The 15,421-nt window shown below is 47.9% G+C and overlaps 1 protein-coding gene across 1 annotated transcript in view; it reads left to right on the top strand.

The window, feature by feature from the left end:
• Window positions 1-8,037: 8,037 nt before the first annotated feature.
• The window catches only part of CACNA2D2 (calcium voltage-gated channel auxiliary subunit alpha2delta 2), a 252,613-nt gene continuing 245,229 nt past the window's right edge, over window positions 8,038-15,421 (top strand). The window contains exon 1 of the mRNA XM_064518655.1: window positions 8,038-8,390. Within this exon, the coding sequence (XP_064374725.1) occupies window positions 8,266-8,390 (125 nt within the window). The 5' untranslated portion in view covers window positions 8,038-8,265. The remainder of the gene's footprint in view (window positions 8,391-15,421) is intronic.

A 15,421-nucleotide genomic window follows, 5' to 3' on the forward strand; every position in this document is an offset into this window, starting at 1 on the left:
GGTAGTGAAATACATATGGTAGGAAAGAAAGGAAGCTGGCTTGTATATAGGGAGCACCTGTGCGGGAACTGTGTTTGTAGCACTGTACAGAAGCGCCAGGACCTCTGGCTGGGAATGCAAAGGGTCTGGTTTGTAAACCCAGAAGCAGGCGAATATTCTGATTTAGGGCTGCTGCAGTTCTGCCTTGACGCTTACCACTTCCACCTCGAGGGGGAAAAACAAGTGCCAGAATGATTTAAAGACAGAATATCAACCCACACTGCTTCAGGCCTGCTTTCCACATTTTCTTGCTTTTATAGTTTTAGCTCTTGTTCCAAGAGAAGGACTTCTGTGTGTGTGTCTGTGTGTGTTTCCTTCCAAAATTCACATGCGAAATCAGTGACTCAAATTCTTAAGAAAGACATTTGTGGTGATTTTTAGAAACTCATGAAGCATAGTATCCCCCCCCCCCCCCCCCATCAAAAAGGCAGCACTTCATAGGGAACAATTTGCTTGTGTAACCTGATTTTTTATGTCTCCGTTCCTTCTGTCATTTGCATTATAGCCAAATAGAGAAGGAGAAAGACAGTCTAGAGTATAAGTCATTCCTTTAAGAATCAGAAGACCTTCGTTCAGTCCCCTGCTGTATTACAAATGTCTAGTTTGATGTTAGGAAGATCCCTTCATTTATCCCATGTCTCGGTTTCCTAACTGTAATGTAGGAACTACACTTGTTTCCTCAGAGGTGGTGGGAAGATAAATCTGTGGAAGATAAGACTGAGAGGTGCTCAAATGCTGTGATGTGGAGAGGAATGTTAGACAAATCTGCAAACAGAGGGCTTAACAGATCCCTTTCCATGGATTGTGTTCAGACCCCGTATCAGGCAAAAGAGTATCACATTTGCCACTCCAAGAGAGGCCCCACAGGTCCTGATTTTTGGTAGACCTTCAAACCCAAATGGAAGTTTAAGATCGAGACTGTAGCATGACAGTAAGAGAGTTTTACTTTATGGGCAGAGAAATACAAAACAATGCGAACGTTTTTATTTGAAAAATCCCCTAAGATATTTCTAAAATAGGTTTTCTGTAAAATCTGTTGCAGTCACAACTACAGGATGTTATGATGTGGCACAAAAGTTTTTATAGCTGCTCAAATGTAATGTAGAAATCCCAGGCTCAGGCCTATAAAACCCTTTTATGGAACCCCACTCCATTAGATATTGCCTATATATAATTCCTCCAAATCAGTAGCTATTTCTATATCATTTGGGCTTTTAAACCTGGTACAGAAATATTGATAATGCTGTTCTGGGTGCGGTAGTACCTATCTGATTCATGGATTATTATTTTTTTGCCCTGTAATTTGAAGCCTAATTAAAATAATCTTTTGGGGAAGGATTTTGAGACATGGATGGAGTTTAAATAATTACCACTCACATGTTCAGTTCCAGAGCAAAGCTCTTTTTTTTATAATGTGCTTTATTCTGTCTCCCAGCTATGTAGCAGTGCTCTTTGCTGTTTTAGAAACTGAAACTTACAGCGATGATCATTATTATTCATAGAATTTAAGATTATAAAGGACCATTAGATGATCTAATCCAACCTCCTGCTTAGCAGAGGCCAGAGCATTTCATCCAGTTACCTCTATATTGAGGGGGTAACTTATGTCTGACGAAATTGGATCTTCTGGAGAGGCATCTACTCTGGATTTGAGGAATTCAAAAGGCGAATAATCCCTGGATAGTTCTTCCAATAGTTAATCATCCTTACTGTTAAAAAAACCCCCTCAGTTCTGAACCTTGTTTCTAATTTTGAATTCTCTGCTTTAAATTCCAGCCATTGGTTCTTGTAATATGCCTTTTTCCACTAGATTAAGGAGCCCTTTAAAAACTGCTGTGTTCTCATGATAAAGGCACTTATGCGATCTAATCAAATCACCTCTAGGTCTTTTCAATTTAGTAACAAGAAAAAAAACTATGTATTTTGTAGAAGCGCCTAAAAGGCCCCAGTGGCTAAGCAGGGCCCCTTGAGGAACTGGCTGTTTTAGGGCTCAGTTTTTAGGAGACGGAAGTTCACTTGTCTTCTCTGTCACAGATTTCTGGTGCGTCCTTAGGCATGTTACTCAGTGCTGGGGGACCGACGTTAGGCACTGTGCTGGGCACGGTAGAAGCGCTTGCTAAGACAGCAATCCTAAGCATTTGTTTAACTCACCGAAAAAAATACCGTCTACATGTTAGATGTAGGCTGAGACTGCGCATCTCCTGTATTGAGCTCTAAGAAAAGTGCTGATTACTGCTGTGAAGTAACCATGTTTTAAATTAAGGCAATAGTGAGGCATGACTACATTAAGTAACTGAGTGCAGTGCTGTGTGACTCGATCTGCTGCTGACCTCAGCTGTTTCATCCTCACATCATGCAGAAATATTGTTTGGATCCCAAAGATAGAATAGCTGTTACAGTGCAGAGCTCATAACCCCGTCTGTTCATGATTAAGGGACTTGCTTAAATGATTAAATGACAGATGACTTTGGTTTGAGCTAAACTGACTGACTGAGTAATTGCTTCTGTAATTTTTTTGCCAGACCAGATCCATACCTTGAGCACAGGTACAGATGGAAAAGCTGGAGGAAAATATTTTCTTCAGCTGTCCCAGCTGCCTCCAAAGCAATTGGGGCACTGTACTCAATTCTGCATACCAGCCCATCAATCCTTTGGCAACTAGGCTAGGTCTTTACAGAGCTGTAAAGTTTATAGTCATGGAGAGGGCTTAGCATCCCCCTGCTGAAAGTCCTCCCCCCCCCACCCCAAGAAAGGCTTAGCCAACAGTCAAATCACTCAAATCCCAAGTACACTTCCAAAGTAGGTTTCCAGTCATGCTCAAGGCTTCTGTATATACTCCAGAATATGACCCAGAAAGATCTTGAGATCTGCCACTTTGAGACGGACCCTGTGTATTTCATAGACTGTCTAGAAAGCTTATGCATCAGTGTTAGAGGAATCAGTTCTAATTACAGAGTCAAACCAGGCCTTGGTGTTGGCATGTCATCATTTTGGACAAAGAACCTGTGTGTTTCTCAAAATTTATAGTCTATGAGCTGTGTAATGAAAGGCCAGCAAAGACCTGGAAACCTGCAGGTAGGTCCACTTGGAGATACATGGATAACATGGATCTTGGAATACCTTTTGTCTTGTTCCTGGATTGTTTCTTTTTTCCATCCATGCTGGTATCCTCAGGACACTTCTTTGTTTTTATTTGCAGGTTCTTATTCTCTCCTGCTTAGAAACTGCAAACATCTATGCTGCTCTTTCCTTTCCTCTTGAATGTTAAACACAGCACGGCTTCCCATGACTTGTAAGTGCCCCAGTTACTATGTTTCTGTTAACACTGGGTGCATTCTTTTCTCCACTTTCTGAAACAGGGATGTCTGGCTCCAGGGTACCCCCTACATCATCAGCTGAGGAGCTCTGGTTGAAGAATACTGGATAAAAAGAACAAACCCCCAAAGTGAGGATTTGTATTAGTTATTATCATTTGTTTACTCTTAATGACCTCTTCCCCTTGTTTCTCTCCCTTTAATGGTATGTCAGCCAACATTTTCTAACCTCTCACTCAGCAACTGGTTTGTCAAGAACGTAGGTACACATTTGCTCCAGTTACAGGTATATGTTTAGCCACAGAGGGCAAAACTGTGCTGCACTGTACTCAAGTGTAAACCTGGACTAACTCCATGGAAGTGCTTCAGGTTTATCTGATACGTTTGTATACTAAACTACCTTTAATGTACCAAGCCAGGTGCTTGTTCCAGTCTGCTTAAAGTTGAAGCCCCTGTGCTGGGCCAGCTGGATCACCTTCAGGGGAGGATACGGGCGGTGAGTTGTGCTACCCCTAGACACACTGGAATCACCCCTACTGGTGGTGCCAATCCAAAATGCGTGAGCAGCGTTGTTTCACGGTATATTGCTGAGAGTGGGAAAGAAGTAGCCTCCTGCTCGCTGTCTAATTCCTCAGAGTTGTTTGGTCTGCATGAAGGGGATATGTTTTGTGGGGATGGTGTGGATGACTCTTGCTTCTCACACAGGTACTGCATGAAAGCACAGTCGGGGGAATGCCAGGACCTCTTCTTCTAGGCCTCCTTTCCATACTTATTTGAAGGAATAAGGAAAGAAGCATGTCCCTGCAGCAATTATTGACTGCAAATGCTCACATTTTTCATGTGAAAGGATCCATCAGGGTAGAGTTAAACTCCTACCTTCTCTAGCGTTCACCTGCATTTGGAAATAAATCAGCCATAAGAACAGCTTCAGCAGCCTCCTCCTACGTGTTTTCTTTCCATTAAAAGAAGCAGGAGAATGGCCATGGTGCTGCCTGTTTTGCTGCAACTCTGTCATGATACTTCAGGTATCACGCTGAATTTTGCAGGGTCCAGTACGGATTACAGCGCTTTCATTGCAACCTTCAGCTGACTGGGGGAAGAGTCTGCTCACGCTTGCTCGGAGAAGCCACACCGATGTATTAGAAGTTGCTGAAGAGACTGTGGCTCCGAGCTGCCTGGTGGCCACTGCAGACCAGGGTTGTGGAGCTTGGCGGTACTTGGTGCTGCACATCGGGCAGAGTTGCACAGAGGCCACAGTTCAGTGCAGCCCCAGCTGCAGAAAGTGGAAGGGATGATGAAGCAATGCTGTCTTGCCTGTCAGTCTGAAGAGGATGCACAGTAGAAGATGATCTGCTTGCCTCCCGTTTAGGGCAACATTGATTTAGAAGGCTGTTGGTATTAGGTTTTCATAATGCATAGGGTTTTATGCAAGTCCTGGGTGTTCCTCTCTGCTGTGCACAGTTTGGAAAATAAACTTCCAACGTTTGTTCGATGTCTTAACATCCTATGTAGGAATGATAGTAAAAGGAGCCACCCTGATAAAGTCGTACACCTTGGTGTCCTGAGCAATGGGCTTTGGTTTTTGGACATCAGGATTAATCTAGTAGCATGCAGGGGTAAACCACCACTTCTCCTTCCAGGTTTCTTGGCTTATTCCATCATTTTGCCCCTTTACATTTAAGACTGCTTCCAAGTGGCTTGCTGCTAACCAGCCTGTCCCTTTATGGATGGCAGAGTTCACAGCAACAGGTATGCCACTGTCAAAAGCGTTTACATTTGCAAAGAAAACAACCACAACAGAACTAAAACAAAATATCCCTAGGGAAATTTCAGGCAAAGCTTTATTGTTAACAAACCTAGACAGCAACATTTGAAAGTAGTTACTAGATATCTAAGGGCCCGTTCCTGCTTTAAGATTACAAGGTCAAATTTTCCTTTGTGGTGTATTGATACCTGGATTAAAACAGAACAGTCTTAAGGATTTTGGAGAGCCCAGTCCCAAAGAAATGAATCGCTCCACACTTCTGAACTTGTTGGATTACTGTGCGTGCATTGTAGAGTTACTCTGTATGTATGCAGGGTATAAGCAAAATAGATTAGAGCATCCAGCACTGGGTCTACTGCATAGCATCCATGCAGTGCAGTTGCAGTTGCAGTTGCAGAACAGCCAGTTGCTGGGCGTTTGGGAAAGCAGCTGATAGCCATGACAACACACGAACAGTCTTGTCGCTGTGCTTTTCGTACAAAGGATCGGATTTCATAATACAGAAAATTCCATAGTATAAAGGATGTCTGGCAATTGCAGTGTTGCCGCATAGGTCTTGGGTACCCTTCTGGAAAAGGAGCCTGAAATATGGACCCTGTGGGCCCGTATCTTGGGTTAAATTTTGTGTGTTAGACAGGTACTAACCCATCTCTTCTAGGAACGGAAATACTGACATGGCAGACAACAGACTTTGGCCTTCAAAGCACTGGAAAGCCAAACTCTACACAGTGAAGAGCGTTTACTCTGCTCGCAGCTCTGCCAGCAATGGACAAACTGTGTATCGTGTTGTAGCTCTGTTTCCCGCGTATACACTGGAGATTACTCACTTACCATGGCCGAAGCATACTTTGAGGTTATAAATTGAAAAGTTCTGTATGACAGATCAGCGACTGTGGTTCGGACTGTAATGGCATTCGCTGACATAGCTTAAACTGTGTGCAGTAGGTTCAGTACCAGTCAAATGTAAAAATGTACAAATTGACGATGTAAAACCAGACCATGTCCCGAAGATTGTGCAAAGAATAGTTACAGTCTGCAGATAGTACAAGGGCTAGAGAGGGAGCAGAAAGTAGCAACAAGACTAAAGCATTTGTTAATATTTTATTGAAGCATTAGGTTATTATGCATATCTCTCTCTGTGTTCAACGCCTCAGGTCAGCATCTGATATTTTTCCAAGTCCAGTCTTCTGGATTATAGCATGGGGCTCACTGCTGACTTCCAAAATGACTTGGGAAAAGAATAGCGTTTCTGAAGCTCATTAAAAAGAGTGGCTTTGTGAATCAGCTCTAGCCTGGAGTCAGTGCATCAAATCCTTAATGTTTCCATTTATATAGCAGTGCTCGTCCCTGCATGGAATTCATAGAGTATGGTATGGATGTGACCACATGAATTTAGCCAGCACTCTCAGTGTTCGAGGGAGTCTGAGTGTGGGGCTGGCTCACGGAGAGTCAGTGCTCTGGCTCCCCGAGTGGAAGACGTCGATGTCTCCCACTAGCCAATTCAGTAAGTGCTGAACTCTTAAGATTCCAGAATGTTTCTTTTTCCCATCAGAACCAAAGGATGGAGGCGATTCCATCCATCAGCAGAACATTTCGCCTGCAAACTGGGGAACGGAGCACTTCAGAGAGGCAGCCTCTCCCCATAAAGATCCACTGCCCATTGAAATCCACCCCCCTTCCCAACCTGGAAGGCTTTTAAATCTGTGTGCTGGGAATCTGCTTGGGGAGCTGCCAGGGGCTCCAGTCCTGCCACCCCTGCCTGGTCGTTTTGGCAGGCAGCACCAAGAAGCCTCTGGGTCTTTGAAGTGTCCGTGTGCCAGGGCAGCATCCGTGAGGTTCTTGCTCCAGAGATGTGTCCAGCTACTGGTGATGTTGCCAACATTACACCTTTTCTGAAGTTAAAGAGGGCAAAACCGTCTTGGCTATGCATTGCTTGGCCCGTGATTATCCAGATTTAGGCTCTCGGGGGAGGAAATGGGATAATATGTGGGCAGCACTCCTTCCTACACCTTTTCTCCTGGATGGAGAGTTTGCCAGTTGTCCCAGTGACTTGCTGGGGATCGGTTTCAGTGAAGCTGAGCGGCTTGGGTTTCAGTTCAGAGAGAACAAAATTACACTGCAGTTAATCGAAAACTGGTGTTGCAAAATCCAGGCGTTCAAAAAGCTGGCTTAAAAATCACTAGGACCTCAGACTGCGTTGATGAATTTTGTTATTTTGAATTTTTAGGCTGCTGAAATGTTTCCCCAAATCATAGTGTGTAAAAAATTGCCGTTGCTGTTATTATTATTTAACATAATTGGAGATTCCCATACGATGACTGGTCTGCAGGAGATGGCCCTGAAGAAAACCAGTCTCTCCTGCAAGAACCGTGATGGTGCATCCGCAGGAGTTAGCAGCACCGTGCAAGGTGGGAAGGAGGCAACATGAGGTCCCTTCCCTGCGGCACGGAGCTCGCCGCCCCGGGACCCCGCGGAATCGCGTCCACCACGGCGCGGCCCGGGCCGGGGGTTGGCGGGGGGGGGGGTTCGGCCGTGGGCGCCCCGCCGGGACGGCGCGGCCGCGTATTGCCGCGGGGGAAACTTTGCCCCGGGGACAGGCGCCTCCCGAGCGGGTCTCCGCGGCCGCTGGAGCGGGCTCGGGCTCGGGCTCGGGCGCGGCGGGCACCGGGCGCCGAGCGGGCCGCGGCACCGGGGCCGCCGCCGCCGCCGCCGCCGCCGCCGCCGGGCCGCGGTCCCCCCGCGCCGGGGCCGGGGCAGGGGCAGGGGCAGGGGCCGGGGCCGGGGGCGGCGGGGCCGGGGGCCGGGGCGCGGGGCCGGCGAGCATGCGCGGCGGCGGCGCACGGGGCTGGAGCGGCGCCGGGGGGATGGAGGGAGGCGGGCGGGGCGGAGGGATGCGGGGAGGGGCGGAGGCTGGGCCGGGCCGGGCCGGGCGGCCGCCCGCCCGCCCGCCTATTTGAGGGAAAGTATCAGTTTGTCGGCGCTCAGTGCCGGCCGCCGCGCAGAGGCAGCGGGCGAGCGGCCGCCGGTCGGGGCGAGCAGCCGGCGCGGCGCTGCCCCCCTGCCGAGGACCGCCGCGCTCGTCGCACGAGTGGCGGCGGGGGGTGCCGCCCGCCCGCGCCCCTTCCCCGCCGCGTTTTTAATGGAAACATGGCGATGGCGGCTCCGACCGGCAGCGCGGCGCCCGTCGCCCCGGCCCTCTGCGGCCACCTCGCCCTGCTGCTGCTGCTCGCCGCCCCCGCCGCCCACGGCTACAGCTTCCCCCAGCAGCACACGTAAGTGCCGCCGCCCGCCGCGGGGCTCCCCGCGCCGCCGCGGCTCCCGGCGCCGGGCCCGGCCCGGTGGCGCATCGCCGGGTGGTGGCGGGGCCGCCCCGGGGCCTGCGGGGCCGCCGCTGCCCCCGGCCGCCGCGCCGCGCCGAGGGGAGCCACCGCGCCGGGGATGCGGCGGCGCCGCGGCCGCTCGCTCGCTCGCCCTCCTCGGGCTGCCGGCGGTGCGCGGGTCCGCGGTGGCTCCGCGGTGCTTTATTGAATCTATCCAGGATGTGCCGGAGCCTCGGATGTGGGATTTCTCTGCCCTCCCTCCTCCCCGCTCCCCTCGGTGCCGAGGAAAAGGCGAAGAGAGGAATGGACCGAAAGTTGCCGGGGCACGCAAACTTCACCCGGCAGTGCCGGTTCTTAAGGCAGCTATTTAAGCAAGAGGGGGAAAACGACAGGTTACTTTTTTTCCCTTTCAAGTACACAATATGGTACCTGCGGCTGGCTGTGCCCACTGGAGTTTTCCTGTAAACTAATAATAGACGGATAGAGCCACAGGCTCTCCAAGCCGGGCTTTTCCCCCCCGAACTGACAGAAATAGCTTTGAACCTATTGAAACAGAAAGCCAGAAAGCAAATTATTTGGGGGAGGGGGTGGGGGACTGGAGAGTCGGTGCGGCAAGGATGTAAATAGATTTTGGGAGACGATTAGTATTTTTGAAGTTAATGTTGGGGAATATTCGCTGGCAGGTTTGGGTTTTTTTATGCTGTGATAACCCTGAAGCCTTGTTCCCCTCCGCAAATCCGTGCTAAATCTTGCCGAGATGTATTTTAAGAGGCTGTCACCTACGTTATGAAATGCTGAGGTTTGTTGACACAAAACTGAAAAAAATCCAGACAATTCAGAGTATGGGCTGACACAGTGTCCTTACAGGCTGCCTTTCTGAAGGTGGGGAAAGATTTCAATGACATGGAGTTAATAATAGCAGTGTCGCCCTTAACTTTGTGCTGCCCCAGTGGATATGGGCTGCTTTATGTCACAATTTTCTTGTCATCTTTGATTTCCTCAAGAATAGAAACATGCTTATCTTTATATAGATATGAAGTATTTTTGAAATCTTTTTAGCTTTTTGATCTCTAAGTACATTTTTAGAGGCATATATTTGGCCTCCTGAAAAGAAGGAGGAGAAATAGCGTTGTTTACTTGGAAAAGCTGTGGTTTACCGTGTTAATATCCGGCTTCACTGAGGGCATGCTTGTTTGCACTCTTCATTTATTCAGAAATACCTCTGATGCGTAGAGATTCTTTCTGAATTCTTTTGGGTCTGGTATCTGTATTTTTAATATCTTTGACCTTTGCGAACTGATGGGATTTTTTTTTCTTGCTGTCAAGTAAATACAGAAATTCTTCAGCCTAGGACCGTGAGAAATGTCTACCTACAGGGGGAGGAAAAGAAAGGGAATGTACGAGTACTTGTCCAAGTAGCACATCCTTATGGCCTGATCTTCTAGCTTTACTCACAGGAATAATCTTTACTAATATGAGAATTCCTATAGGAGTAAATGGGATTATGAGTGTGGTGAAGAACTAATAGCACAGATTAAGTTTGGGATGTTTTTGATGTTTCAACAGCTTTTTTGGAGGCTGTAAGTTGTTGCTTTTTCCTCTTTGATTCTGAGCACAAAATCATATTATAGAATAAATCCTGTCTAGATACAAGTATAGAAATCAGAATTGTTTTCTTTCTGACTGTAGGAAGTTTTTAAAGAAGGCTTTTATACCAGGAGCATATTTTAAGAGACATGTAACTGATGAATTGACTTTCCCTTCACCCACACTGATTATTTTCCATATTGTTCTCATTAACAGTGCCAACTTCTTAGCCAAAGCAGTTTTATTCCAGATAACATACATTTCTTGCAAAGCGGTTTGTTATGATAGATTTTGTTAGCTCTTTGCTCTCCTGAGGTCTGTGGCGTTACCAGAATGGGCCTGATCCTGAACTGAGAGAGGCAGGATGCATAAAGCTGAGCCCAATGGCAAAGATGTGCTGTTTGTAATGTCTTAAAAATATGAAGGAATGGCCCTAAAAAGGACACAAATTTTGTGTGGATGCTTCTGGTGACAGAGGACAGGCAGTAAAGCTGGCTGGCTTTGCGTGTGAAGAGACGTGGAAGGGACACAAGACCTCAGCCTGGCCCCGTATCTTTTGGCTTGTTTTATTCCCATTATGACCTGTTTTGTGAACCCAGAAAAAAAGAAGAGTCATGAATGGGTATTTGATGATGATGCACAGCTGCTGGGCAGTAGGTTAATGCCTGTAACATGTGGGCTGCAATGCCCTGCGCAGCGTCCCCCGGGGCTTCGCCGAGTGTTTCTCAGGAAAAAAATATTTGATGGGCGTAGAAAGTGCGATGGTAGCTGGCACCCACACCTGAACAACATCCTTTCGTTGACTGTTCCCCTCTGAGCAGCTTCCTAGTTGCACCCTTCTTGCTTCCTAAAGATACTGGATAAACCTGAAATCCTTTTGGAGGGTTTGTTGGTCAGAAGCTGAGTTGAGCTGATGAAATGGGCTGCTAAATTCGTCTCGTTAGGAGCCAATTTTCTTCTACTTTGGACAACGCGTCCTTGTTATCAACAGGGAATAATACGGCGTTTTGATTAGAAACCTTGTTTATCTTTGGAGGTTTTTGCTGTGAGTCACTTAAGTCGTTTTTCACTATAGGACTCTCCAAAATGAGGCTGCTTTTTTAAGCAGCCCCAGACCTGTTTCGTTCTGACAGGCAGCAGACTGAATGATTAGGATATTTTGCTCGAGGAAGGGGAAGGGAAAAAAGAAAAAAGAAAAGAACAACCCCCCCTTTTTTTTTTTTTTTTTTTTTCCTTCCCCAGTGATATTAATTGTCAGCAGTGGCTGTATGTGTTGATTCTTGGTTCTGTCCCCGATAAATCACTGGTGCTCCACATTATCTCTCTTTCCTCCCGGGTAGCATGGTTTTAATCATCTTACGCTGAGCTAAGGAAGGCTTGGCTCAGCCAGTTGTCCAAAGGGGAATTTCTCGTTGCGATTTAATAAGCAAAATCCCAGACTGGAGTGAACCCATTTGGGCGGGCATGTTAGGTGGTGGCCATCGACTGACGAGGCTGTTTTTGGGAATGGTTGTGTATGAGAACATGCACCTGTGGTTGATGGGATTAATGGCTCTGGGGGAAAAAGACTGTTGGTCGCTGTTAATTTTTCTTGTAAATACTCTGCGGAAGGATTCCTGTGGCAGCATAGTGACAACCTCTGCTTGAATCTCTGCGAGATTAGGTATTAGATGATTGAAAGTGTGGTCCATCAGCGGAGCCCTGCACCTGTATTGCCGTTGCCTCCCGCTGATGGGAATTGCGGGCACGTGAGTGCCGGCAGCGCTGCCGCCTGGGAGCACAGCAGCCCCCCTCCTCACTTTGCAGAAAGGCTTTTTGTCACTTGGACTTGAAAGGGAATTGCCATCTGCTAGAGGGTGGCCAGCCATTTGCTTTGTGTGAGGAGGCAGGTGTGCGCAGGGTCGCTGCGTGTGCCGCGGTGAGGCCTGGCTCCCGCGCCGCTCCGCGATGCGTCTCCGGCCGGCGAGAGGAGAAGGGGCTGTGTCGGGTGGAGCACCGGCCTGGGGACCAGCGTCTGGTCCCGGCTCTCCGACGTGAGCTTTAGCAACCATCAGATGCAGACGGTCGTCTTTGGCAGCAGGCTTGAGGCGTTGCCAGTGCTCCCAGCAGAGATACTGGGTGGCGAAGGCTGCCGCCAAGAGCAGTTAGGCCTAATGGGGCCCATCGCCACTGAAGGGTGGGCTTGAGGTTGTCACTACCGAAATAACTGCTTCCTTTCAGTACGTTTTGATTTCTGCTTCAGTCATTTCACCCCCACATGAGGTTAATGATGCTGGCAGCGATGGCACATCAGCTGGGCTACCAGGGCTTTGAAATAAATAACTGTATTAGGACTGGACATTGTTAGGTTTGCGGGATACCGTGTAGAGGAAGCCTCTTCTCCTCTTCTACTGCTGTGCAGTTAGAAACTCTCCCGTAATTATGGCTTTGATGCTTGGCAGAGAAACTTGCCTGGGAAGGAGCAGAGGGGGAGTTGGGAGATGGCCCTGCTTGCGCTCAGCTACACTCCAGGGAGCAGAGAGACGGCTTGCTGGGAGGGGATCTGCCCCGTGAGTGACCGATGTACAACATCGCGCCTTCTCTGCGAGAGCTAAGCAGCCTCTGCAAGCGGTTGTACCCCGCGGAGGCACGGACACCCAGCGTCCCTGCCGCACGAGCTGCGTCCTGGTGCTCGGGGCCCCCAAACTGCCCAGAGGCAGCTGAACTGCAGCAGGCTTGGGACCAAATGCTTTTACAAGTGGTTTGTAGTATTTCTTTGGCATTTAAAACTTTTTCTCTTTTCCTCTTCCTGTTATCGTTCCTGAATGTTTCCTGCTCAGGTCTCCCATCAGGGCAGTTGTATATGAGCACCTGGTTGAAAGCAGGGAAGGGAGCATGACCGTAGGTTGAACATCTTCTGCAAGGGTCTGCAGAGCAGGGACAGGGACAGCTTCCGGGGGGGGCAGTGGACAGCTACAGCACAGTGTGTCAGGGTGCACATTGTCACTAACCTGGCATGACTATTAAGCTTATTCCTTGGCATCACTGGTTAATAAGGCCTGATAACTTATTTCAATAGTCTTCAAGGTTCTCCTGCATTTTCCCTGTTTCTGTTCTTCCCACTTTTGTGCTCAGTGCCTTATCACAATAACTTCTTCTCTGGGGCAGGAGAGCAGGAAACTTGTTTCCTCTATACTGCTAAGCATTACAGAGAGAGGGGTTTTGCTTTGAGAGAGATTTCTTGCCTATCTTTGTAACACATCAAGCCTATTCCGTGTCTGCAATGATCTCCTTCAGGACTGTGGCTGCAGGAGTTTGAGTGTTTCAACTGTATGCATTGAAAAATTGTTAATTTAAATTCTGTTAGGAGAGCCTGGGGGTTCCCACCAAAATCAGTAAGGCTTCTGCATGAAGACCTGAGTGAAAATGGGCTCATGCCTGGTGTTGAACAGGCCTAGTTGAGAAGTTTCATTCCAAATAAACTGTGTGTGTGTGTGTGGTATGTGCATGTGTGCAACAGCCCCTTAAAAGCTGAAGGTGGTTACACAGTCTAAATGGAAATGTAGGAGTTTATCCTTGGGCAAGCTTCCTGGTGTTTGGCTTCAAAAGCCAGCAGGAAAGCTCTTGAGGGCTTAAGTGCTGGGGCATCTGCACACCATAACATTGTACATGTGCAATAAACTGTGAAATTTAGACAATACTTTTTTCAGTTGATGAAATATTCAAGTGGGGTGAAATAAAAGAAAAAGTCATTACCAAGCAAAATACTTGAGTGAAATATTCAGCAAGAAAGGACACTATCTGAACATTTGGATATTTACTTTTCCAGGAGCCTCTTGAAAGCAAAGTGTGTTTCGTTAGCAAAATTATTATTTTTTCCTCTCTTGGGTGTTGGTAGCACTTTGTTTAAGAGCTGTTCCTGTAATCCAGTCTTTATTCTGAAGTTTATTATTGCATGGGGAATGCGGTTGCACAGACTGTTGTTACTGGAGAGTTGGTTTGTATCAACAAGCTGTTGGCACGGTTTTCTCTAGGCTCAATCATTTGATCTTTCAGAGCATGCACGTGAGTTTTCTTCAGCACGTTGACAGCAGTCCTACAAATCTGTCAGTTCTCTCACATCATCTTTTGGTCATAAATATCATTTGAGACTGGAAATTACATAAAAATAAAGGGTGTTTACCCAGAGCAAAGGATTGATTCTTTGGCTGTAAAGCAGAGTGTTTCTCACGTTGACTCATGCCCGAGTGATCAGTATGTTTAGCCAGATCAGCTTGTTACGGGTGAAGGGGCTGCAGGGCAGGAGACGCGAGGATCTGAATGGAAGTCAGGTCAGATGAAGGTTGCACGGTCTGTGGTTTCCGTATCTATTCATTAACTCTATGCAAAGTCGTTATTCCTGCCGGTGGTGAGGCTGCCATGCCGCCTTTTCAGAGGCTGCTTCTCAGTCGGGCTGTGATGGCACGAGAGCAGCTGTGTAGCACGTCTTCTCCCAGGATCACCCGAGACCCCCACTCAGGGGAGCCAGGATCAGGTCTCATCCTCTCACTGTCCCCACTTCTGGTTGAGGCTGGGAGCCCCAGCAGAGGTAGCTGCTGATAGCAAGCAGATTGTCAGATCGGGTGCTAAGCAGGGATATCAAACACTTAGTGCAATAGCTCTGATGATGATAAAGCCTTGGGCACAGTTGCCAAAGCAGGAGTTGAGTTTGTGTATATGTAATGAGCCAAGTGCCTTTGTGCAGGAACACCAGCGAAGCGAATGGAGTTAAACCCAAGAAGTAGGGGATGCAACATGATTTTTAGCTCTCATTTGTGTAAAGGTCTCTGAAATCCTTACAGTGAAAGGGGGAAGGTATTTCATGAAAATAACCCCCGCACACGCCAATGCCATGATCTTTCTTTCACTGCCCATTAAGGGTGGGAATGGAGCTGCTCTTCCCATGGACGAGGCTGCAGTTGCGTTTGCAACACCGGGTTACGAATCCGCTGAAGCCAGCGGGCTGCTTCTTGGATCCCCATGGGTACTGCTGGGGTCAGAGGCTGTTCTGCTGTGCCCTCCCTTGCTGACACCTGGGGAATTCATGAATCGATACTAATTGTGCCAACTAGTGAGTATGTGTATCACTGTAATAGAAAACTCCGAGTGATGGATTACAAAAGGCACGTTCATTTACCTGACAAAGGTTGTCTATCTTGAATTATTTATGAGGCTTTGCAGCGTGCTGGTAAATTTTGTAAAAGCAATGAAGTCCCGGTAATATGAGCCTCTTCACTGCAGCTTCCTGCTAGTAGAGTTTTTGCTAAGAAGGGTAGGAGGTGGGGGATGGAGGAGGAGGAGGAAAAAATGGGGAGAGACTGGAGGGACGGAGAGAGGCTGCTGTTTTCACGTGCAAGTGATGAGGTGTGCAGAGCAAT

The sequence above is a fragment of the Dromaius novaehollandiae genome, chromosome 12 (genome assembly GCF_036370855.1).
Source record: "Dromaius novaehollandiae isolate bDroNov1 chromosome 12, bDroNov1.hap1, whole genome shotgun sequence".
NCBI classification, from domain to species: domain Eukaryota; kingdom Metazoa; phylum Chordata; class Aves; order Casuariiformes; family Dromaiidae; genus Dromaius; species Dromaius novaehollandiae.